The following is a 25,995-nucleotide window of genomic DNA, read 5'->3' on the forward strand; positions in this document are numbered from 1 at the left end:
ACTGCTTCTGAAATCCTTCCAGAAAGGGCTACTCCTAAATTACATTTCTCTTCAAAAACACTGTACACATATCTGCAGAACTACTGTAAGTCATGTCAGCTATTAAAATGTATAATCAAATGTATATTTCTAAAATATATAATCAATATTACTACACATGTGAAACTAGCTTGAGAGTCTAACTGGCAAATGTACTGAAGTCAGCAACTGATGGAATAATTAGTTTCAGCAGAACCATAAGCAGATACGATTAAACTTTAAAAGGTTTAAGTAATTTTATCGCTGTAAAATGCTTGTTGATAAAAGCTCTAAGCTTTGAAGATACAAAGCTAAGATTAATAGACCAATTTCTGACATATCATTTTTATTTTTTTAATAGGATAGTGTCCACAGGCCCCTATCAGAATTGTAGCATCATTACACCAGACATTGTACAAAGTTCAGAATACACAGACTGCTTTCAAAAGATGCTGGAAACTGTTTTTATGACCTTAAAATTAATGTCTAATCCAATATTCCTAATATTTTAAAAATAATAATAGCAGGAAGCAGACAAAAGAGAAGACCAGAAACCATAACAGCTGTGAGGATTAACTACATGAATAATATCATGATTTGTAGTGAAAGTTGGGTGTGTTTTTTTTCCCTTCTTGCCATAAAAGGAAACACGGGCAAGTTTTGCTGGCCATTCTGTAAGTGATATGACCAGGTAATCTCCTAATAGTGTCACAATAGGAATGTGTGTCCAGAAAGTATTTCTCCAGGGAATTAAAAACAAAATAAAACTAGCTGTAAGAAAGGAATCTCTAGCAGAAGAAAAGCATGACATAACAGTACCTCATTGGAAAGACAAAAGATACTTTAGTATCCCTATTAAAGTATCTAAAGATACTTTAGAAATTGATTCAATTGGTAAGGGACAGATTAAGGCAAAACAAAGACTTGACTCCTGACTAGATGTACACACATGTTTATATAGCATTATATAAAGACTCTGACTACATGTATATGTTATAAGTTATGGCAGCAGGGGCTTGATGCTTCTCCTTTACCACAGCACCACAGTGGTACAACTCCAGTGTTTTCTATTGTAGTTTACACTGCCTTGGACTAGCAAAGAAACGAGATCTGGGAATTCTGCATCAGGACAGTCTGCAGAACTGGTCTCTTGTCAGATTATTTTATGAGTGCTTTTTAACTTCAATCACTATAATCCCACTTGCCCAGGCTAACAACCTTACATGTACTAGCGAAGCAACACTAAGCTGTAAATTCCTTCTGTCTGATCCCAGCAAGACAATCGTTATCTGGAGATGGACATGATAGCATAGAATAATTTAAACAGCTATTCTACAAACCAACCTTTCATCCCAATCAGAAAAAGGGGGGGAAATAAACGGGTATTAAAACAGATCACAGTTTAAAGTAATGAAACCAACATACATTTGTTGTTCACTCAAGTATTTCTGACCTGACCATCTGGAAAAAGAAAAGGCAGTACTTCATGGCAATAAGGTATTACGGTAGTCCTAACATGCTGAGTTACTGAACTGTCTGAAATGTTTATGGCTAATTAACTCTAAGTTACACTGACAAGTTTCAACATCAGTCATACATACATATAAAGAGATATTTTTTATAAGGCTACAAAACTGTCTGAGTTTTATTAGCAATAAAAAAATGTCAGCTTTTATCATGCAAGCAACTATTAAAACCATGTGAAAGAGGCAAACTGACAAAGAAAGGGAAAAGTGTACAGGTCTCATTATTGTGACCAGTCTCAAAAGGTTATTACACTGATACAGTAGTGTTATAACAAAACAATCAGAAAATTAATACACTGAGTCAATACATGGATCTGATGGCCAGCTGAAATGAAGAAACAACCAGGAAGAACACTGTACCTTTTAGCACTAGTTGACAATTTAGCAGCTGTTTTGCTTGATATTTTCCCCTCTTTTTTCTTGGGTTGAACTTGCTCCCTTTCTTGTTCCTGCTGAACACCTTCACGCTGATCTCCATCAGAGCTGCCTCCACTAGTGCTTGGACTATCATCCACTCTCTGCCCCTCTGTAGACATGGCAGATGCTGCACTGAACAAAGACAAATAACTGAAGTTAGTTTTTTGAGGAGCAACCGCCTCATTGTATTTCTTACATGCTTAAGGAAAGGGCACATGGGATATATGTCTTTGTCCTAACAAAACAGTGCTTGTATCACAGTAGTTCAGTAATCCTTGTACTGAAGAGTTTTGCCACAAGCATCTTAACAATAATTCAGGAGCTGGCAATTTTAAACCCTATACCACTGCCACCCCCCAAAAAACCCCAACCAACCCACAAACAAAAAATACAACACAAACACATAAACCAATCCCCCTGCCAGACTCTTCACAAACACATATACATATGTATGAAAAACAGAAGTTACTGAAGTTAAGTGGGAAACAATCCTGAAAGTGTAAAAACATTCACTGTGAATTATGTTTTTCAACTACTCAGCAATACCATGAGTTAGTTGTCCCATCAATTATGCCACCAGTTCAAATCTACCACAGCTAGCTAAAAACTGAGAGTTATTACTATCTTAGGACTCTCTGTTATCCCATATGAAATAAATCTGTGGGCTCATTCCAAGTGTACAATGTGGGTTTCCACATTACAAAATCCACATCTTGGCATGCTTGATGGAAACACAGAACTAAAAAGCTTTAACACAGGACTGTTTGTATTTACTAAAATGGTGAGCCCATTGGTAGATAATATAACAAAGTTTCCTCCTGACATTTCATTCAGGCAACATGAGGCAACAAACTTGCCAGAGAACATGAGCAGTAAGAAATCTCAGCATATTTCAGAAGTCAAGTTAATGCTTTATGTGCACACTTCTGATACTAGTTAGCTATTTTAATTTCTTCCTTCATTTTAAATAGTATAACAATATGCCGACAGATGAGGAATTACAAGCCCACTGTTACAGCTGTCATGACTTCTCAAACTCTCAAACTGTTCTAATGAAGGGCAGATGTCCATGAAAAACTCTTACTGAATTAGCATATCTGGTGGCACTGACTGATTAAAAAAAAAAACCCCAAAAAAACAAAACTAAACAAAAAACCAAAACCAACAAAACCAAAACCAAATTAAAACCAAAGTGAAACCCAGGTCTTTCCTTTAAGTCCAAATCAGTACCTTATAAACCTATGTTACATATCCTTCTCTAGAGATTTTTAATAAAAAGCACACAGGCCCAAACATTACTTGCTTACACCCACGCAATCCCCATATATCTGGGTGGTTTTCTGATCAAATCTGTCTGAATGAAGAATTTGTTCTTTCATACACAAAGAGTTTCAAATTGCTGTGAACTTCGACTCGCTTTTCCTCTTACCTATGTACAGACATCATCACAATTAAGAACAAACCTATTCACCTTGACTATTATGTGTTTTAAGACTCGCTCAAGGGAGAATAATGAGATTTCAGGCTGAGATTCAACCATGCTTGTTCTATGGATTAAACAAAGTTCATCTCCCTGTACATGTTTATGGAAAGAGACAGCAAAGGAAAAGTAAATTAGTATCAATGCCAACAGGGTTATGTTCAAAAGGATGCTTTTTAAAAAGGCCTAAGTGTTCTTGTTACAGAATAGAAATAAATTTACTCCTATACTGAAAAACCCTTGCCAACATCTAATTCTATCAAATAATACACACTATGGAGCAGAAGAAATAATCTCTTCAGGCATTATTGACACATCCAACTAACTTCAGGGGGAATTAGGTCTTTTTCATCTATCTTGTAAAGCTATACTGAAAAAGAATTCTGGAAGTATGGCAGCCCTTCAAAATGTTTAGACATTAAAAGAAACAGCAAGCAGCACCAAGTGATAGACATGTGACTAAAGTTTCCCTTCATCAGCTTAAGCTGCATTTTTGATTTTATAACAGAAAATAGTATTTTTGTATCTAAATATACATAAATACACAAGACCTAACTTGCTCATTAAGGTAACTAAAATGATGCAGTTTCTGCCCTAAAATTAAAATATAAAAATTGTCCACTTTTAGAGAACAATTTCTTCTATAGTACAGCTACAACAATACATTTATCATAGTCCATAAATTTACACAGGCTGATGTTCAGATATTTAAATCCTATTATGTGATTTCAAGGTAAAGCAGCAGAACATTTAAAGGTAACAAACAACAAAAGTATCACATTCTGACAAGTCAAAATATGCAACTATAATGCAATTTTGGTACTAAGTATCCATTTTCCTTGCTTCTACATAAAGTTAAAATACAACCTCATCTCTTTTTATAACACTTATGTTGGCCTTTATTTGCCCTAGATTTTACTTCTGACCTTTGCTTAATACATCTAATTTTAAAGAGAATAATTCTCTCTTCACAGTGTACATAGGCTTTAACACTGCAGGCCAGAAAGTTAAAAGCACATTTAATAATGCTCATATGCATGGGACATCTGCTATGAATAATCTTGGCTATAAATATTACTATTATCCAAAAAACAACTGTATTCACTTCATAAGTTCAGGTTACTATCCAGCAGACAAACACTGTAACAGTAGCCCAGAGCATATAATTACTGTAACATGTAATGCCAGCATTTACAAGAGGAAAATGTTTAAATCTGTCATTTGATGTCTGGCTAGATTCTGGCAGGGGTGGGAGGGAGGTTTGGGTTTTGGGTGGTTTGTTTTTTTTTTTTTTTCCTTTCTCCTTCTGTCCCTGTTCTCCATTCTGACATCCAGGCAATTCTTTCTATTTCCTCTCCTCAAAATACCTGCAATTTTAGGGAGTTTTGTTCAAGGGATGCTCAAAATTGCATTAAAAGCATGCTTTAACGGGCCTGAAATTAGACATTTCTAATGGGGTCAAACTTAAAAGACACACAAACATATGAACAAGTAAGAGTCAACTAAAGAGTCAAGTAAAAAAGTCAACTGGGAGGATGACACTGTGAAGAAAACATTTCGCTGCCACCAAGACAGACAGAAATGCAAGATACTCTTTGAATCTGAAGTGCCCTAAGTGTGTTTGCAACTGTCACACAGGGCAAGAGGGAAGACACACGATGTCCAGGTTCCCGGCTGCCAGGCTATTCTACATTCACACAAGGGTTGCTAACCTCCCTGCTGTTGTGCAGAGAAAAATGAGCAGAGGGGACAGAGGAAGGAATGAAGGGGGTCTTAGAAGTCTCTCCCTTAATGTGAGATGAATCAGCACCGAGACAGATTACAATTGTAACTACAACTATCAATTCGATGTGAAGGGCATCCAAAATATTTTGCTTTTGTCAAATATATCCACGGGCACCTTCCCTTTCCTCCTCAAACTAAAAAAAAAAAAAACCAAAAAAACAAAAAAAAAAAAACCCAAAACAATAAAAACAAACAAACCAACAACAAAAACAAACAAACCAATTAAAAAAAAACCACAAAAAACCCCCAAAACACAACAAAAATACCCCAAACCACCAGACATTATCAGATATCACACACCAGAAAAAAAAAAAAAAAAAATTAAAGAAATCCACCAGTCAGGGACAGTAAGATCCTGGCAATGTGCAGATGGTCCCAAGGGCGGCAGAGCTAGTGATGATGTCTTTCTAAAGCGCTCATAATTTCCTGCAAGCCAAGATAAATTGAGTATTTCTGCAGGGTCCACCACGAGCAGCAATGGCAGCAGCCGCCTTACTTCATCTTCATTAGAAACCATAAAGGGCAAAAAGATCACAACATCGCGGGACGGGAGGCAGAAAGAGCCCGGTGTGTCCGCCACTGAGAAGGGCACCCGGAAGGATGGGACGGGACAGGATGGCAGCCCCAGGCTCCCACGGCCGCGCGTGGGCACAGGCGCGACTCTGCCGTCGGGAAGCCCCCACCGTACGGGAGCGGCTGGGGGCCACGAGCATCCCCAGAACCACGCACCCCCCCGCACTCCCACGGCCGGGCGGGCGGCGGCCGGGCTAGGGTGAGAAGTAGGAGACAACCGAGGAGAGGAGGAGGAGGAGACTGCGAGAGGAAGACGTCGGGGGCAGATGCGAGAAGGGAGAGGGCTGGGCTGCGGGGCTCCTTGGGGCGCGGGGGGGGGGGGGGGTAGTGCCTTTTCCGGGGGGTTCCAGCCCGGGGTGCCCACCGCTGCGGCGGGGGGTGTGGGATAGCGCATCCCAGGAGGCTCGATCGTGGTGGGGGGGCAGGGGGTACCCCGGCCCCCCAGCGGCGCAGAGAGTGCCGCGGGGACCATGCGGAGCAGGGCCAAAGGGGTGGTGGGGAGCGGGGGTGGTCGCTGCTCCCGCCCGCAGCAGGGCGAGCAGGACAAATGGACACGGAAGAGTTGCTGAAAGGGTGTGGGGGTGCTGAGGAGCAATGGAGGCTGGATGGAGCCTGGGGGAGCGGGGAGCGCCGCCAGAAATGCCGAGGTGGGCGGGGGGGGGCGGCCGGGACGGTTGCTATGAAAGGGCACAGCCGAGGATGACAAGGGGGGCAAGAGGGTACCAGGCAGTACTAGGGGGATGCGGAGAGGGGAGGGAAGATGAAGGATAAAGGTAGAGACCGAGGGTCGCAGATAAATGCGGGGGAGAGGGTGCTGCCGTGGGGGAGGGATGGCGAGCGACATGGGGGTAGGAGCCCGGCGGGGGGAGGGGACGCAGACGGGGAGCTCAGCCGGGGCAGAGGTAGGTGCACCCCAGCAGAGACGGGGGGAAGCCGCTGCTACCTGCAGGCGAGCGCAGGTCTCTCTCTCGCTGGTGCCAGGCACAGGCTGCGGGACAATCCGTCGCGGTCGCCCCGACTCCGGCCGGGCGCGGGGCTGGAAAGGGGCTGCAGCCGCTCACTGAGTCATGAGCCCGCTGCCCCGCGCTCCTCGCTCTCGGCTTCCTCTCCCCTTTCCCGTCTCTCCCGAGCAGCAGCGACGGCCGCTGCTGCTTCTCCCACCGGCGCCGCCGCCGCTCCTGCCCCCGCTGCCCGGAGAGAAGTGAAGCCGCTGCCGCGCGCGCGCGCGCACCCCCGCCGCCTCCGCGCGCGCGCGCCCCCACCCGTCCGCCCGGCGCCGCGCGCGCGCCCGCCAGCCAATTATCCCGGGCGCTCGCGGGCCGCCGAGGGAGGGGCGGGAGGGCGGGGGCGCGCGCGCGGCTTCGGCAAGGGAGCGGGGGGGAAGTGACGGGATGGGGGCGCGGGCGGGCGCGTGTCCGCGGGGGCTGGCGGAGGCCGCGCGCCGCCGGGCAGGGGGGAGGGGCAAGAGGCGGCGGCGGGAGCGCGCGTTAAAGGGAAGCACCGGGGGCTGGGCGGGGTCAGCGGGGCAGAGGAAGAAGGAGGAGGTGGGAGGGGATGGGCCGGGACCTTCGGTCAGGGATTCATGGGGGGACGGAGGTGAGGGTACCCGGCCTTTTTTCCCTGCCGCCGCCGGGCTGCCGTGGGCCCCCACGCGAAAGTCCGGGAGGTGGAAGGGGCGGGCCGGGACAGGGCAGGGGGCGGCGGAGGCCGGCATCAACTTTCTTGGCTCTTCTCGTCTTTTTCGGCTCCTTTGTTCCCCTCGCCAGTCGCCCCCTCCTCCGCCCCCTCCCCGGTCCTGGCGGCCCGCACGTCCCCAGCGCCTTTGTCTCCGCGGAGCCGGAGGGAGCAGCCGGAGGGGACGCGGCCGGTGCCCCGGGCGGGGAGGGACGCGGTACCTGGGGACGGGCGGTGCGAGGGCACGCGGTGCCTCGGCCGGCCTGCAGGGAGGGCCCGGGCCCTTGGTACTGGGTGGCCACACTTTGTGTTACCCTGGTGGTTTCGACCACTGTGGCATCAGCACAGCTGGGTGGCACAAACCGCCCCCGGCCGCTGGCGGCCCCGGTGACGTGCAGTATCCCCGCTGGAGATAGGCGCTGTCGCCTGATTGTGGCCAGGTAAATGAACCTCACCTCCCACGCAGGCAGACGTTGCCTCTGTGGAAAGCATCGCAGTCAGGAATGGGAGAGGCCGAGGCAGAGCCGCACTTAAATGTTAGTTGCTTAGTGGGAATATTAACCTGGAACAAAACAAACCTCCAGCAGAACTGGCTGTCAGGTAACCCCGGCTGTGCTGGGCGAGTGAGACTTCTGTCCCTGTGCCGACCCTGCTGCTTTAATCTTTACATAATATGCTTAGCTATGTTATGTAAACTATCACCTCAAACCTTTCTTCCTCAAACAGGGAAATATACCAGCCAAGGGTAAAGGGGTAATGCCAAGCCAGAATGTTTTCCCTCTTTTAACAACTAAAGGGGATTAAAAAAATAAAATGTGTTCTCACCATTCCACATGTAGGAGGAAAAGTTTCTCCCTGCTTGAACTGTGAAGTGTTGTATTTTTTCTGACTTATGGTTGAGGTGTAGGTGGAGCCTGTGCCACCAAACATAAAGAAGTCGAGAACTTGAAGCATTACTGAGAGAGGAAGAATTACTGTTTCTTATATAGGATTAGAGACATCATTGATACCTGCTCTTGTATTATATGCAGATAACGTAAATGGTTTTTGCAGTTACCCTGAACATAAAATTATTAATTTTCCTTGTTGAGAAATTGTTTTTAAATTACTTGGTTTATTTCCTGTTCCTATTTCTTTGCTAAATAATCCCAGTGATATTTTCACCTAAACCTAAAAATACCACAGTCAGCTAGTTCTTCCTATTCTGTGTGCATTTACAAGATATTTTCTTGCTTGTGATGGAGAAAAGCTCCTAATATCAGCTAGATGGGTTTCTATCTGCTAAGCATACATTGACTTCTCAGAAGAACTAATAATGAAGTAATTAATAGAATATGAGGTGTGCAAGTCCTTCAAAAAATGCAAACCTCCTGCGAGTAATGCTGCTCATTGTGCTGAAAGGTGCGTTGCACACTTTTGACATCATGGTTCCCTTTTCTAAAATCACTTAAACTATGCTTTCTCCTTTCAGTCCTCTGAAAAACCATCCAGGAAGTGATAAAATTCAATTCTAAATGATTCTTCTAACCATATTTCCTTAATGTTGCTCTGACAGCTTAAGGGTGCCTTAAAAGGAGGCATACATTGATCTGTGTTAACTCCTCGGCCCATCTCAGGACGTCAGTCTTTGGTGGCAGTTCATTACAGATCTTTTCTGCTAGGATTTGCAGGAAGCACAGAGAGAAAAGCTGAGTGAATAGCCTAATTGAGACAGGGGCAGGATGGGGCCATACAGTGTCCCAGAATCTGGGTCATAATTTCCCAATGCCAAAATAATCAAGGGAGCACTAAAGTGTTTCAGCACCGAGTGAGAGGTTTGAGTCATCACGAGTCAGGCCCTGATTTTTTCTTTTGGTGTGTAACCTCTGGCCTGGAGCCCTAAATGGTAGGGCTTAATTTAAGGACAACTAAATTAGGCAGAAGGTTTGTACTGCCTTATGAATAGAAAATACACACTGAGGTGTGCCCTGTTCTAAAAGCAGAGGTTTTGAATGAGCCCTACCTATGCAGTGTAAAGACAGTAGGGCAGAGTAGTCAGCTGCTCCCATTTTTATCCTTTTGACCTTTCAAAATAACGTGTTTGGCCCTCAGATGTTAAAGGTGGCATAATATTGCTCAAAATCTTTTGGAAGACTTTTCTAAATTTGGATTATATAGGTTGAATCCTGGCCCTTTTGAAGTGAGTGGCAATACTTCAGTGTTACATTTCACCTATGCTGGAGTGCTAGGGCACACAGTTACGTTTCCCCCCCCCCCCCCCCCCCCCCCCCACCCCCCATGCTTAGTTTTGTGTGGTTTCTAAAAGCTGACACTATTTACACCACCAGACATATCTAAAGCAAGCAACATGAGTTCTTTACTCTCACAGAGACTTGGAGCTTCTTTGTGGAGACATGCCGGAGTTCATCTCACCTGGCACAGGCAGTCATGCTTTAAAACTATTATGGTTAAGGACACTTTTGTTAAGGGCTCTTGATTTGAGTGTCTGTTATAAGGGCAGATATGTCAGTCAAAATCTATGAGGTTGGAGAAACCTGTGCAAAGTTTCCATTTAGAAGTGTTTAATTTAAAGAAGTAATAGATCTATTTAGATTTTTCAGGTTTTTAAACTTTTTTAGCTATACTGAGAGCTGTACTCAGTTATAGTGAGTTTTAGCCATTTCTGTTTAGTTAAAAAAAACAGGGGAATATTGTTCCATGTCAAAAAAATAAATAGGAAAATGCAGCTTTGATTTTTTTCCCTGCATTTCTATTTATGCACTACTGTTCATTCCCATTTAAAAGGACATGTAGTTTTTATATCACTGTTAAAGTCATTGAATGAACACTATTGTCAAGGTGTAACTGGTTAAAAGGGTTTGGTTTTCTAAGGTTGAGAAAAGATGAGAAGTCATCTCAACTGTGGTATAGGTGAAGACATAACTATCTCTCTTGTGATAGCGTATCTCTCTTTCAAAACTTTATTATTTTATATTAAAAAGCGAGATGATAATATTCATTTGTCCATGATGTGCCTGATTGTTACATCAATCCTTTCCAGCCAAGTCCTAATGAGCCAGTTTGTTTCATCCATCTGAACTATTATCAGCAGAAGTTTGAGGAATGGGAACAAAGGTGCCTTTATTCATTTTTTACCTGATTCCACTTTCCAGCTCCACAGGAGCTGTCAAAGCCTGTGTTGTTCCCCCCATCCCTCCCCTGCTGGGAGTTGGGCCCTGTGGGGCTGTTTGGATAGTGGACAGCAGGCAGCTCTCAGCAGCAGGCCCTCTCTTTCCCAGTCTGCTCCTCCATCCTGAGCTATTAGGGGCACAGAATGAGGAGTTTCTGCAGTAGCTTTATGCTGTTCCAGGATTCTTCTCCCATAGCTGGGTTTCCTTAAGGTACTATGATGGCACAAACTATAAGGACCATTCAGAGGTTCTAGCCTGTTGTCTATTTTTTCCCTCTTTGGTAGTTCTCTTTCTCCTATTTGTAGATTGTTTATTCTTACACTGCATTTCTTTGTGGTTTTTTTTTTTTTTTTTTTCTGCAATCGTACTTTTCTTTTGTTGCTACATGGATGAATCCCACTCTGTATGTTGGCAAATGTAAACTGAAATTCACAGGTACCCTGATCTCTCAAGTGCCGGCTGTGTTTGAAAATGCAGTATCTGAGTGATTCAAAGATCAGTATTCTTCTTTTTATTTCTCTTCTATCAGCATCTAGAATAAAGTGGTATAACAAGGAAGATATTTGCAGCAGAAATTTAAGTAGAGTTTTCATTTAATTGTGTATGTCCCCATCACTTAAAAAATGACATCCTATATCAAGGAAAACATTGTTTGAATCCTGAACACTAAGTAAACCTATTATTCAAACAATGCCTTGACAGAAGTCTGTTTAAAGTATTTTTATGGCATTCTGAAGTAAAATGATTGTGTGAACACAGAGGCAAGTTACTGCTAGCCTGACTTCTTTATTTGCTCTACAATACTGCAAACCCCCAAATCATTAGCATTTATTCACTCTGATATTTTCAGGCCATTAAATACAAAAGGAGTTGTAAGTTGTGTGGCAAACAGCTTTTAAGGTCTCTTTCATTCCAGCCTAAAAAACTAAGAATTTGCAGCTCCTCCTTCCCTTTGCTCAGAAGCAGAACAGCTCCCACTATCATTCAGCTGGAACCAGAACAAACAACTGGGACAATAACCATGTGGCATCAGAAATCCTGGTGGCTCTCAGCTGCTTTGCTATCCAGGATTGTAAAGAATAAAGATAAAACATATTAGGAGTGGGTAGGAGGGAGGTAATAACTCGCTTCCGTGTCCTTAATGAAAGCCTGTATTTTTGTTTAAGGTAGGGAATAAATTAACTGCATGGTGTCCAGAACAGAGGTTTATTTCTATGTGCTGAATTAGAGTCTCACTTGGAGCCTAAGTGCAAGACAATTGCACAAGATAATTCTGTGATAGTTTCTACACAGAAATTGTTGACAACTGAATCCTAGACTAAGCTGCTGCTTTAAAAATCTCGTATTGCATGTACTGAAGGGAAAAATCTTTATTTCCAGAGCTATTGTAATGCATTGACCTGTAATTGGAAGAATTCCTTGCATTGCCTGTCTTAATTCATCACCATATGTGGGAGAGAATGTTGAAAAGTGAAGATAGGTTAGAAAAGAAAATTGGGATGTTTTAGGTGTTACTTCCACACTCTCTTCAGCACCTCCGCATTCCTATTATTTTCTGTTGGTTTCATAACATCTTAATTCACAGGATCAGAGCTTGGTTTTCTGATTAAAGATGGGTAAAATTCTGAGGATCTCTTGTGGTTCTGTTGGGAAAGTTACATCTTTACACTGAAAAAGAAGTCGTGGGCACTCATGTTCCCTTTTAATAAAGTTAAGATTCCAGAAGAATGTGGGCTAATGTTCTCTATGTTTAATGCATGATTAATGCATGCCTAGGGAGTAGGCTCTGCATCCTCTACAGCAAACCAAACCCCATAAGCAGACTTGTAGTCCCTTCAATAGGAGTGACATTTCAGGAACCCAGCGGACCACAATCAGTCTAAAGCAGACTGTCTGCCTCATACACGGTGGAAAATACCGCATGTTCTCTACCAGGGATTCCCCCATGAAGTGGAAGTCCCCTGCACTAATAAGTCAAACTAGCCACATTTTGTACTTGTTTCCTGAAAATCCCAGCCAAAGAGCCTGATTTGGGCTGTAATTGGAAGGAATGAAGGGGAATGTCTGCAGTTTGATAAACCTAAATTATTCCTTCTGCTTTATGGAATCTTATACACAACTGGTGCCAATACAGCAGCTGCCAGTGGCTAAGTCCGAGGACAAAGAAAGGAAGAAAAAAATCAAACATCTTTTGTCTCATCCTTGGTGGTAACTATGGCAGGGAATAAATGGAATATCTTGCCCATAGGTCTAGGCAGAACATTGTAAACTTCTCTCTACTCTTCCGTAAGCTACATCTGTAGAACTTCAGGGAGCAGGAATCAAAACAGCAAGTGCTCATCTTCCTCAACTGCACGAAATGAAGAAAGCAGAGGGTGCAGCAACTTCAGGGTAGGGACACAGTCTCTTGATTACCTTAGAACTGTTCCCATGACTGCCAAGTCATGGAGAGGCAGTGGGGAGGACACAGGTGAAGCAAACATTTATTTCAGGAAGCTGGAAAGCACAAGACAGGAACACATAGCTACTTCCTAAGGAAGCAGACTTTTTTCCTGTGTCCTTACCACAGTTCAGAGCCCTGAGCTGCACAAAAGTGGACTCTCTGACATCTTCATCTTATCATAATGGGTATTTGAAGGAATTTTGCTTAACCTCATAACTCAGTTGAGAGCCTCTATAGCTGTATCTATTCCTGTATTTTAATCCAAATGAACCCTTATTTAGACCAGCTTTGCATCTTACACAGGCATTTCTACCTCTGCAAAGTGCATGCTTCTTGCATTTTACAGTTAATTTGGAAAATGGAAAGTAATTAGAGAATTCAGCACACAGCTTCTCTTTGTCTCTGTTTCCTGTGTTTGACAAATTTTTGGAACTGGAACCCATAGCATAGCTGAGGACTAGGCCCACAAAGGCAATTTGATATCTGTTGCAATTTCTAACTATTGATGCTGTAAAAGCTTGTGAAGTACACAGTTCTCAGGGAAGGCCACACATTTCAAAGGAAATAGATTAGCAGAGCTAGATATTTAGAGAGAGGAGGTCCACAAATATTTGGCTGAGTAGTTATCCACTTAACCTAGTCATCAGGAAGTGGCAGAGAGATGACAATGGCACAGAGTCTTCCACAACTGTGGGTACACACCTCTCACTGGGGCTTTAACTACAGGTACATTAGCTGAGTTGGTTGGATCATGGTGCCAGTGTCACCAATGAGTTCATGATCTCCTGTTTCTAGCCTGCCCAATCTGCTGACAGAGGCATCGATAATGTGGGAAGTAGAAATTTAATTCTGGCTGCTGCCTGAAATGACAAAACCCCTGCAGTTTATAACTCGCATAATTGTGTCCTAAACACTACAGCATTTTGGTGGTTGGCTTATTTGTTATCTCTCATTGTGTCTCTTCTCTCTAAAATGTACCTACATCTTCACTGGGTTGGAACTGAAAACGTGAGATGCCTAACAAACAGGCTAAAAGTCATTCTCTATCTTTTGATCTTTCACTCTTTTAATATTTAATGATCCCGTTCAAAATGGAACAGCATTAGCAAGAGCGATTAGGAAGTCCCCTGTCCCCTTCCCACACCACTGCATGTTTTCTAGGTAGCAATGTGTGATTAAGAGTCCCTCCAGGAAAACAAGTGGCTTTTGCCTGTGTCTCTGACATCCACAGTCAAAGCTCTAACCGCTTCACATTTTGAAGAGCTTCTGCCGGTGCTTTGGTGAAAGTGAGAATGCTTGCTCTGCTAGGACAACACCTGCAGGCAAGATTACAGGATTTTTAGCTTGTGAATCACGGTTGTCAGGATCACAAAAAGGTGTTAAATTGCTTGATGACATCAAGGCTGGGTTTCTACTCTTGAGATCAAAGGTATGACTTATTTAAACCAAGAAAACACCACAATCCACCACTAACTGAAAAAATACATTAAAATAACTAATTGTGTGTTACTGATTCAAACATGCCCTGCAACTGTGTGCTGATGCACTTGTGATGTTTTCAAGCATCCAGTTCAGACAAAGTGGGACAAGCAACTGGGTGAATGGTCAGTCTCAATGAGGACATTTTTGTTTAAAATTCCTTCCAATACAGTGTACTATACTCTGCCCTGGACATTGGGAACCTCCCTTGGGATGAAGCTGACAGTCCTGGGGATCTCACATGGACCCCTGGGCAGGGTGGGGAATCCCCAGGGGAAGGCTGAACAAGGAGAATTGGGCTGGCAGGTGCCCTCAGGGCTCTGACACTATGTCCATAAAACCACTTTCAACAGCCATGTATTTTTGCTAAGAGCATTTTATTTTTTATGGACACACAAGGAGTATGATTCTCAGTATAACATTTCTAAATTTCTTAAATTTAGTTTCCATATAGTTATGTATACATAAATCCTGTTTTCCAGAGAAGAATTATTATCTTTAGAAAAAGAAAAATGCTCTCGGGAAAAAGCAGAAATCAGTCACTCCCAGGAATGCCCACTAATTCATCTAGATTATTATTATATTCCACAATCAGCCAGCCAGGGTTTATTATTCCTTTGAGACAATGGGAGATATAATTTAGTTTTGGAAGAGATTCAACAATAGCTTTTCCCTCCTGCACACCACAGCTTGGATTGTGCTGTGTTACCGGACCAAAGTTCCTGGTGGCGGGGGATGCCAGCTAAATGGCTTGCTGTGCTACATCTCTCTTGAGGTGAAATGCCATGGAAGCTGTGAGCTGCACAGCTGCCTCGGCATCTGCTCACAGAGCCCACAGATCTGAAACAATGGGCCTGAAATTGGATGGTAATTTAAATATAATGGTCTGCCCATTACTGGTAATTAAAAATCCATTGGTAACAGCCCAGAAGGTAAGGGAGGCATGTGAATCTGACACGAGTTTCCTCTCACCTGGGTGGACTAGGATAGACTTATAGATCAGTGTACTTTTTTTTTCATGTGGACCTACTGCAAACTCCTTGGAAATAAATGGAAACATTTCCATTGGCATTAATGGACTTTGGATAAAATCCTAATTGCCACTATAAAACCCTTTTTAGTGTTGCCATACATTATTTGCCGTGTATGTATTTTAATAAAACAGTCCTGAATGTACCATAGTGAATGTGCTCCTTAAAATCTGTCTCTGCTTTGAAAGTCTAACAAGGGCAAGCTCTCTGACAGGAGATTTCAGCTTTACTCTGTTTCTGAAGGAAGGCTTAAAGCGCTCTTTAATTTTATAGGGAAAATAGAAAACTGTGCCAAAGTTTGTGGGTTTCTTTAGGGAGAACCTCACATGAGCATTTTCTTTATTCTGATTCATAACAGTTCTTTCCCTCAACTGTGGCTTAGGTCTGGAACTCAAAATGCAAACCAAAACTGACTTAGAAGCATCAAGGCTTGGGTGATGTGGTTTCATTAACTTCATGTAGTTTGATCACCAAAACATATCTTAGGCAAGTTTGCTCAAAACAGTATCTAGATTAATTGAAAAGTTAATGAATGTCACAGTAAGGCTTTTTCTAAAAATGAACTAGGTTTTAAACTTAAAATGAAACTCTAAACTGGTGTAGTTTTATGTGGCATCAGATTTTGTTATGAGTGTTGTGGAGTAATAATGGCCTTTTCTGTTAAAACATAGAATATAAAGCAAGAAGAGCTAGGCAAACTTGTGTAACTACACAAATGAGCAGCTTTTCCTCAGTTCCTCTCACAAAATGTACATAATAGTCACATGGATGTTAAAATCTCAGCTCCCCCTCCCCCTGATATTTGTATAGATTTATGAATCCTTCAGATCAAGATGCCAAATATTGATAAAACTCTTGGAAGCATCAGAGCTTTAATTTTCCACAGCATAGGTGTAAAGGCGACTTGATTACCATTTTCATATCAAAACATACTTTTGATATCTCAGGTTGCAGCTGCATTCTTGGTAGCAACAATCATGTACAGTTTTATCCACTATATGGGAAGACAGAGATCCTAAGCAAACTAAAGTGATTATTATCAGAGTTTCAGACTAAGCTGAGAGATTCTGTAAGATTGTTTGTTTTGTGGTCTTCTCCACAGCTTCCCCTAAAGATATTGGTGCATAGCTGATGGCAGGTGAAAGTGCAGTGGCTGAAGCAAAAAAAAGTTCCCCCATCTCTGCTGTCTTCCATAGGCATCTACCTTGCAGCAGGGGAGACTGAATGGCTTGCAAGTCAGCTTCTGAACCTTGTAGTTCAGCATAAACCAAAAATCAATGTTGATTTACCTTAATAGGCCAATAGGCTCTGGTGGTTTAGAGCTGATTCGTGTACTGTTCAGCTCCCCACTGTTAGGAGCAACCTCGGGGAGAAGTCTGATAACCTCTGTAAGGATTCCTAGGAGAAGAGCAGCCAACACTTCAACACCTTCTGTTTAGTTTGTCACTATTTACTGCAAGATTTAGACCTCTACCTATCATTCTTTTAGGTGGGATCAAGACTGGGACTTGATCACTTTACTCCCTACTTGTAGTAAGGCTGTATGCCTCGGTGTGCTATCCCAGGAATCTCAGTTTAGATCCTTATCTAGCCTTGTATCTCAGGGACATAGAAGAAATCAACCAACTTTACTGCAAAGAAAAATATTACTGAAAACATTTACTTCAAAACAGTAATCAGTCAACAACACATTTCATTTGCCAGGTGTTTCCCTTCTGCATGAATACTTGTCATCTTTGTCTGTAGTGGATACTTAGTTTTTTCAGATTAAGCCTATTTCAGTTTTATTAGCAGTTTTTGACATAAATACGGTAGGTCTTGAAACCTTTTTTTCTCAAACCACACTTCTGTCACAGTTTATGGAACCAAAAGCACCGTGGCAGGATATGTGCCTCAGCAAAACCTTCCTTTTCTTTTGCTTACAGTCTTTTTCAGATTTTCCATGTACACAAAGTACTAGGTAGCCTTCTGTCTGCTTCAGAGGATTCTTCACACAGACACTCTATGTGACGCTGAAAAACCACAGCCCCTCTCACTCCCCTATGCTTTCCCCTATGCTTCATTCTTCGTTGTCTGAAGACAGGGATTACTTTCATAGCTCGCCTTCAGCAGCCACTGTGACTGTTAGGACAACTCTGTATAATGCCTGCTTTCCACATGATGTTGCCCTAAAAGGCTGAGATCCTAGGCAAAATGTGTCTTTCCATGAATAAGCTCTTTTATCCCTCCTATCCCTTCAGGGAATAGATGATAATGTGTTATAAATTTGACTTGTCTGTCAGCTTATGGCCTTATTCATTAATGTATTTAGTAGCAAACAGGTTTTGGCATCTGGAATGAAGTCTGCTTTCATTAACTACCTTGAGATAATGAAAATGAAGCTGACTATTTTAAGCTTTAAAAATCCACAAAACCAAAGTAAGAAAAAGGCCCCTACAGCAGGTGGACAAGAGGTGAATTAGGGAGAAAAAACGATGGTGAGCCTCTGACATTTAGTTCTGTTTGAATAAGCCTCCTATTGTCCTTTCTCTGCCTTTGTATTTGCTTTTTGCCTTTTTTGTCACTTAGCTTCTACTTTTCCCCTTTTTTCCCCCCTTCTTTCATACCTGAACAGCTTGCTATTTTCTGTATTCCTTCTTCCCTTTCCTTTTTCAACACTATTTTTTCCTGTTGTCTCTTTACACACATTCTTTTTCTTGACTTTGTCCCTGGATAATCTTCTCTCCCCCAATCCAATCTGTTGTGAATTTTTTTCCTTTCAGATGTGTGAACTTGTACCTTAGTCCCTCACTTCACAAACTGTAACCCACAGACTGTTGGTTGATGACAAATTGGGAGGCTGTTAATAAAAGAGCTGTTCTCTTCCAGATGTTGAGTATCTGAGCCACTTCAAAGACAAAGCCAGTCTATCTATTATCTAGTATCTAGTATTATTTCCTGCATAACTGTAGATGTAATTATAACATCATGAGGTTACAGGTCTATGGAGTTGTAAGTAAAAGCAGCTATTTATGCTTCCTGCATGAAATCTGCAGAGATACCATCTCCACTAAAAGTCAGAATTGCTAAAAGTCTGAGGCAATCATTGAAATTACATCCCTCTCTATACTGGGACATATATTAATCTGGTAATGCCCCCTAACCTCTTACAATATAGCATTTATTACTTGATGATCTTCCTTTTTAGTTTGAACACCTTATGGTGGCCTTGTTTAATACTTTTAGCATACCTGGAAAACTCTAGATGGAATTCAAATGCACAGTAGTAGCTGTCTTATTAATGACTGATTTCAGAAGTGGAAAATATTTCCAGATTAGCAGCAACTCCTAAAGATATTAGAAGTACTGTAAGGGGGAGATTTTTATTAAAATAATAATTGTACTGTCAGAAGAGAATCTTCTTTAACTAACTATGATATTGTGGGGTTATATGGGTAATGGGCCAGACATAAACTGTACATTAGATCTGAGCTGTGTGGATTTGAAGGGCCAAAACTAAAGTAACTGCCTTAGCTTTTAAATACTTTCTGCCAAAGAAAAGAAGGGCCTCAGCTCCTATGAGACTGTATTTCCTTCAATGTACTGATCAGCAAACTGGTCAGGTTGGCAGTATTAGAGCAATGACATTAACAAGGACACTTGTCTCTTTGGGGCCTTTCTTCTGCTTGGGGCCTTTCTTCTGCTGCTCTCTGAACAATACCTGTGTGTTCTGCCCTGACCAGGCTGTCGTTTTACAGTTTAGCACAAATGCTTTGGTCCAAGGTGCTGTTTAAGTGACAAAAAAGAATGCTTTGATAAGTCAGTCTTAGTATGGAGGTAGTCACTTAAATAGTGAGAAAGAATTTCCTTCAACTTTCAGCCATAAAAAAATGATTTCTTGGAGTCATTTTACATGCAGAACAAATACAATCTGACTAAACACAAAATGCCAACCATATTTCCAGAATCAATGTCTTGGAATGTTCTTTAATTAAATTTCAGTGAGATTCACAGAGTAAGCATAGATCAAGAGGAGAATTGTTTGAAAAAGCTAGCCTCAAGTATCTTGCTGGTATTGATTTATCAGTACTCCTCCAAAACACTTTCAAGGGGGGATTCTCTCTGTTCTGTAAAAGAAATATTTTTAGGTTTAAAAATGATATATACAAACAAAGAACATAACCTATTTCAAGCTGAAATAGACCAGCTTTGGAAATGTGATATTATAGCAGGACTTAACCATGCTTGATTCAGCTGGGTAGTGTGCCATTCCTTAGGGAATACTTCAAAGGATGACGCAGAGCAGCAGCAACTGGGAGGATACAGACAATTCACACAGACTGCATGCTTTCACACCCTTGCCTCAGATCAGCAATCCCAGATGGCGATCACCCAGAAGAGTCTCAATCTTTCTATATGCAATACTCTGCAGTCACAAAGTGGTTTAATACATAAACTCAGTAAACTCAGAGGAGATTGACATTACCTTCAGTAGGCTGAGCACTCTTCCACATCCGCTTATTGAAGGGAATAAGCGTGATCACTTCAGGGACAGTTCGTACCTCTGTAATTAACGTTAGTACAAAGTGGCTACAAGGACACATTCCTAAACATTGTTGAGGGAGGGATCTGGGCCTGGGAAAATAATATACATCTCAACATCTGGAAGGCTAACAAATATAATTATCAATTGCACCAGTGTAAATCTGTGAGGTACATGTTATCATAGGAATGGTGCTCTCAGTAAAGAAAATAGCAGAGTGATTTTGGCATCTCCTCTGCCAGAGTAAAGCACTCAGCTTTGCTCCCAGTGGGCATCAGTTACCAATATTTATTCCTTCATGCAGGTTAAGCCTTAGCTTTTTTATCCCTATCTCACCTCAAACCTCTTGAGAATGTATTATGACAACAGAAATAGATGCAAATGAGTGTCTAGTCTGACTATTCTGTGAGGTAAATTGTGGAAGCAGTAAGAGTAGAAAGGATATGAAAAAGAAGAAGGTAATATTTCTTATTTTCTATCCCTTATATACAAACAAAAATGAAACAACTTTTTACTCTACCTGTTCAACCTGGCCATTATAGATTTGGTCATCTATATTAATGTGCAATGTGATTCTGCATGTTTTTCTACCCCGGTGAAAAATCCATTTGTCCATTTCTTATGGAGGGTAGTGTTTGCCTGGCATGGGTGATCCCATTGGTGTAGAGACTGAATCTCCAAGCTAAAGCACTCCTTGGCAGAAGTCACCATTCACAGCACCATGACAGTATGAATCTGTTCCTCACAGCCGTGGAGCCAGTGTGGCTTCCTCTGCATCAAACATTTTTACACCATCCTCCATTGTATCTTTACTTCCACTGAGAGGCCTCTGAAGCACAATAATTCCTGATAATGGAATGCACATGTTAAACAGACAAATCAAAATTAAATTAAAATTAAGAGAAATCTCATTATCAAAAAAGATTATTACTAAAGCACCACGTTTTTCACATGGAAACACTGGAATTCTTCGACTGCCCTCTGGTCCTTCTAGAATGCCTCACCATCCCATATCCTGTCCTTTAAAAATAATTTTACAGTGAAAATTCATTTTCTCTAATAACTTGTAACCTTTTATGAAATGATTCCATTTAAAATTCTATTTTAATCATTTTTTCACAGCAAAGAAGAGATACTAAACCATGTAATTTGTATTCAAGACAGCAGGCATCATTGCATCCAGACAATGCTGGGAAAATTTTGTGAGACAGAGATAGGCAAATCAATTATAATGAAACTTTTGTTTACTGGATTCTTCTTGTTGGATTTTAATGTTGGGACATACAACATGCATGTATAAGCTATTTTGGAATTATTTAAAATATTTTGTGGGACTCATCAGAAAATAAATTAGTCTGATATTTGCACTTTTGGGATTAGATTAAGCTGTCTGCTCTGCCCCCCTTGTGAAGTGCAAAAGAGAAGACTTTGGCTAGAAATTAGCAGTTTAGGGAAAGCCAATATGTATGAGTTGTGGACAGATCCACTTTAAAATTTTAGCAAATGTCACAAGTATTCTTTTATTCAGACTCCGAGAGGCTTTGGAGAAAAAAAAAATAACAAGCATTAGAAAAAAGAGCAAGGAAACCAGAATTTCCAACCTTCTGTAAGGCAGTTATTATTATAAGGCAGCGGCTCCTAGATATTACATTACTTAGACCTTCTTCTGGGTGCATTGGATTTATTTTATTCCTCCCATGCAAATAGTTTTGGGATCATATTTGAGCTCATATTTGTATACTATAAACATTAATTGCACTGTTTTTAAGCAAAGATCTTCAATCAGCCAGACCAGGTAAAATTACAGCTGGGAATCCTGAACTGCTTATCTTAAGCAGATAATTTTTTTCTATTCTAAAACCTGTATTCACTTGTGTGTTATGGGAGGAAGAGAATTAAAGGCAGAGATGTAAAAGATACTGGGTCAAAACAGCTATCTTTACTAACTCAACATTTGGACAGACACACTTTGCCAGTAGTAAAGATTTGAAGATCTGGCCCATAACAATTCTTACAATAGTAGACAGTATTTTGTTCTTGGCAGAGCACAAAATCTAATTTACTCTGAGTTTACAGAAGAAAAAAATACAAAAGTGTTCTGCCTCCCATTTGTTACAGTAGCATAATCAGCAGTGAACTGTCACTCTGAACAGCAGCAAAAGAACCAAAAGAGGAGTGCTGGGCTCTGCCCATGCTGGTGGGTGATGTCAGGAAATCGCTGCTGGGTGACGTCAGGACACCAGTCTCTTGAGGACAAACAGCCAGCAAGCAACCAGCCTTTGTTCTACTCTTTTCCCTCCTCCCTCCTCTCCTGGCACAATAACTTTAGCAGGCAGATAAAATGTTAACAAAACACTGATGTTTTCATGTGTGACAATGGCTCCCCGTATCTAGGCCTCACAGGTAGGGAAGAAGGGCTCTATGGGCAGTGCAGAAATGCAAGGAGCCAAAGCCAAAGGCAGTATAATGCCAGTGAAAATCTGCCCAACTCTCCATAGGGAGGCTCAGGAGGCCACTTCTTTTCGTAGCAGTAATAATTTGCATGTAGTATCCCATGCACCTACAGATATCTCAGGAGCAGAGGATCAGGGGCTGAATGCTGGCATAAAACTCATGGGACTGGTGTGAGAGTTCGAGCACCATAAATATGCAGATGTCCAGTGCTTGAAGAGAGTGATATGCCTTGCCTCCATTCCTTTATTTTTAATAACACTGAGTGTCATTTTTGAAGGCAGATGTCTGGTTTCTAAAAGACTGCCTGTAGGAACTCAGCCTGAGGCAGGATGCAGCTGATCAGCTGCCTCCAGCAAGGCAATAGCTTAAGTTCCTGCTAAATTTCTGCAGGCAGTGTGGAGCAGCCTGCTTTGACAGATACCGTGGATGTCCAGCACTGTTGTCCTTATTGAAGCACCTCCCCTTCACTTTACTTTCTCTAAAAATAAAGTAAAAACCCCATAGAATTCAGCCATGTTTCTCTAGTTTTCTGCCAGCATCATCAATTCCAAAGTCTGGCACACTGCCCTTTCACTGTTATGCCTTTTATGATGATTAAGCACATGCATTTTTAAGGTGAGGCTCTCTGTTGTCTCCCCAATGATTTCCAATATTGGCATAGCATAAGTCTTCTTGTATGTCCAGCTACTCATTTCAAAGGATAAATTACCAAGGAAGAAAGAATTGTTGAAGGAATGTACATCCCAAATCAACTTGAGGAGACAGAGTTTAAAAAGACAGTAATGGAGAAGAAGCTTCTTCACAAACAAAACTAATGAGGTGATGAAGGATCTCATCATCTGGGGCTGTTCCCGCAGGAGATTTCTTTAATTTTCCTCCAGATAAACAAATATCTTAAAAAAAGAGGAAACACTTCTATCCTGGCCCACTGTATTCAAATCAGGTTAGCTCAGCTGTGGTTTGGAGATTTGTGAATTTCTTTGCCATTTTTGTGGGATACAGTTAGCCCAGGATGAAGACATCTAATACAGAAGAGATGACCATCTGCTAAACCATAACAGATTTGCAATTCCCTGCTGTAGAGCTCTGTTTTCCTTTTTGGCTTTGTACAATATAATTTTGCCTGTGCAGATTTTTAAATCTTTATTGCTAATAAAAAGACAGGAGTTTCCACTGAAACAACTCTGACTGTTTCAGAGTCTGTGTTCAGAATTTTTATGTCTGGTGGCCTTTGAAGCATCACTATCACCCGTAGAAAGTTCACACTGCTTTGGGGTTCTTGGACTTGAGGTTTTCTACCTTGTCGTTGGCTCGAGTTATTTGGGGTTTTTTGCTAAATATTGTGGGAAATTGATTAAGGCCAGCACTGTTTAATATCTTTATCGCTGATTTGAATGATGGAATTGAGTACACCGTCAGTAAGACACTAAGCTGGGCAGGAGTGTTGAACTGCTGGAGGGTAAGAAGGCTTTGCAGAGGGATCTGGACAGTCTGGGTCGATGGGCTGAGGACTTTTGTGAGAGGTTCAATAAGGCCAAGTGCTGAGTCCTGCACTTAGGTCACAACAGCACCCTGCAGTGCTATAGGCTTGGGGAAGAGTGGCTGGACACCTGCCTGGTGGAAAAGGGCCTGGGGGTGCTAGTTAACAGCAGCTGAAAATGAGCCAGTGTGTGTCCAGGTAGCCAAGAAGGTCAATGGCATCCTGGCCTGTATCAGCAGTAGTGTGGCCAGCAGGACCAGGTCAGTGATTTCCCCCTGTGCTTGGCACTGGTGAGGGCACACCTCAAATCCTGTGCTCAGTTCTGGGCTCCCCCTTCAAGAAAGACATTGATGGGCTGGAGTGTGTCCAGAGGAGAGCAGTGAGACTGGTGAAGGGTCTGGAGCACAAGTGCTATGGGGAACAGCTGGGGAAGCTGGGGGTGCTTAGCCTGGAGAAAAGGAGGCTCAGGGTGGCCTTATCAGTCACCAACTGCCTGAAAGGAGGATGTAGCGAGATGGAGATTGATCTCTTCTTCCAGGCAGCCAGAACAAGAGGAAATGGCCTTAAGCTGTGCTAGGGGAGGTTCAATTTGGATATCAGGAAAAATTTTTTCACTGAAAGTGTGTTTAAGCATTGGAATGAGCTGTCCACGGAGTCACCATCCCTGAAAGTGTTCAAGGAATGACTGGACCTGGCTCTTAGTGATAAGGTTTATTTGGCAGCGTGGAGTTCAGTCAAAGGTTGGACTTGATGATCTTGCAGGACTTTTCCAATCTTAATGATTCTATGATTCTAAATAAGGTTTTTTCTTAGCTGTCAGAGGGAACAAAAATTCTGCCTTATGAACTAAATTGATAGAGAATTCTGAACACCTAAATTGTCAAATTTTGTTCCTTAGTACTTTTCGTTATCAGATGTGGACTGAATAGTTCCCACAGTTACATTTTACTCACATAAGGTTCTCATTTGACACTAGTCATGTATTTATATTAATGCAATCTTGCTGTGTGACTTTGTGTATCTTTGCATTTTGAAGTCTTCAAATGAAATAGAAAAAAAATTGCATTCACTCTCTTTATTAGCACAGTAATCAGATTTTCAGAGTTTCACAATAACAGGACAAGCTTGAAAAGTAATTAAGAGATTCTCAACACAGCAGGAGTTTTTGTTAAAGGAGAAAACTAATTCAGACTGTAGTTTGCAGATACAAGAGAAGCTGGGGCTGGAGTCCAAGAGACTCCTAATCTTCAAGAAAAGTAGCTGCTCTGAAAGCTGTGGGGAGGTAGAGGTCATTCATATACTTTCACTTTCCTTTAAAAGAAAGCAAACCATTAGGAGCTTATCTAACAATTAAAACATCTGCTTCACAAAGGAAAAGCACGTCAGCTTGCATTGCCTTGATTGAAAGGATGCATTTTATTATATAAGAACTTGGAAATATAAAAAGTACTACATGAATTTGCATTTGTAAGGAACAAAGTTGATTTCCAAAGATTAATAACAGACTGTACATATGCCTTTGAGGAAGCACCCAACCACATGAATGACTGTTTCCAAATGCACATTTATTTAGATGTAACCAGATCCTGTAAGTAAAGTGCATGTAAATCAAACCAGAGATTTTGGTGATCAGCTTTGATATTATCATAATGTTCCGGTGTTTTCAAAACTGTGATTCTTCTAAACTTCATTCTTCCCTGATGCAGATATTGATGGTAATGAATGGCAACAAATAACTAATTCTTAAATCTTTGCTATCTCCTACTATTTCATGTCTCCCTTGTAATTCTTTCCCTATCTCATCTGCTCTTTTCTGTGGCTAGCTGACACCTCTCCTACTGCTTTGGTTCTGCAGTGCAGACACAGGTTTCTTTAATGCTTTTCAGCAGCTGTACTTGACTTTAAGCTTTTATTTTCTAAGAAAGTAGGAATTATGAAAAACT

The 25,995-nt window shown here is 41.8% G+C and overlaps 1 protein-coding gene and 1 long non-coding RNA gene across 4 annotated transcripts in view; one reads left to right on the forward strand and one right to left on the reverse strand.

Annotated features, from left to right (window-relative positions):
• Positions 1–7,033, reverse strand: part of LOC137483791 (ubiquitin-conjugating enzyme E2 E2) — a 202,233-nt gene extending 195,200 nt beyond the window's left edge. The window contains exons 1-2 of one of the 2 annotated variants that reach the window (XM_068207176.1): positions 6,743–7,033; positions 1,905–2,088 (exon numbers count right to left, since the gene is read on the reverse strand). In XM_068207176.1, coding sequence (XP_068063277.1) covers positions 1,905–2,080 — 176 coding nt within the window. In that variant the 5' untranslated portion in view covers positions 2,081–2,088; positions 6,743–7,033. Of the gene's footprint in view, positions 1–1,904; positions 2,094–6,742 lie in introns of both variants that reach the window. The other variant, XM_068207169.1, reaches the window with a different exon arrangement.
• Positions 7,034–7,985: 952 nt separating this feature from the next.
• Positions 7,986–11,844, forward strand: LOC137483808 (uncharacterized). Of its 2 annotated transcripts, XR_011004659.1 has the most exons (3): positions 7,986–8,073; positions 11,173–11,313; positions 11,560–11,844. It is a non-coding gene; the product is annotated as an uncharacterized lncRNA (long non-coding RNA). The 2 variants fall into 2 exon arrangements; XR_011004658.1 differs by having other exon boundaries at positions 11,173–11,844.
• The last annotated feature ends 14,151 nt before the right edge of the window (positions 11,845–25,995 follow it).

This window comes from Anomalospiza imberbis, chromosome 1 (assembly GCF_031753505.1).
Source record: "Anomalospiza imberbis isolate Cuckoo-Finch-1a 21T00152 chromosome 1, ASM3175350v1, whole genome shotgun sequence".
Taxonomy (NCBI): Eukaryota; Metazoa; Chordata; class Aves; order Passeriformes; family Viduidae; genus Anomalospiza; species Anomalospiza imberbis.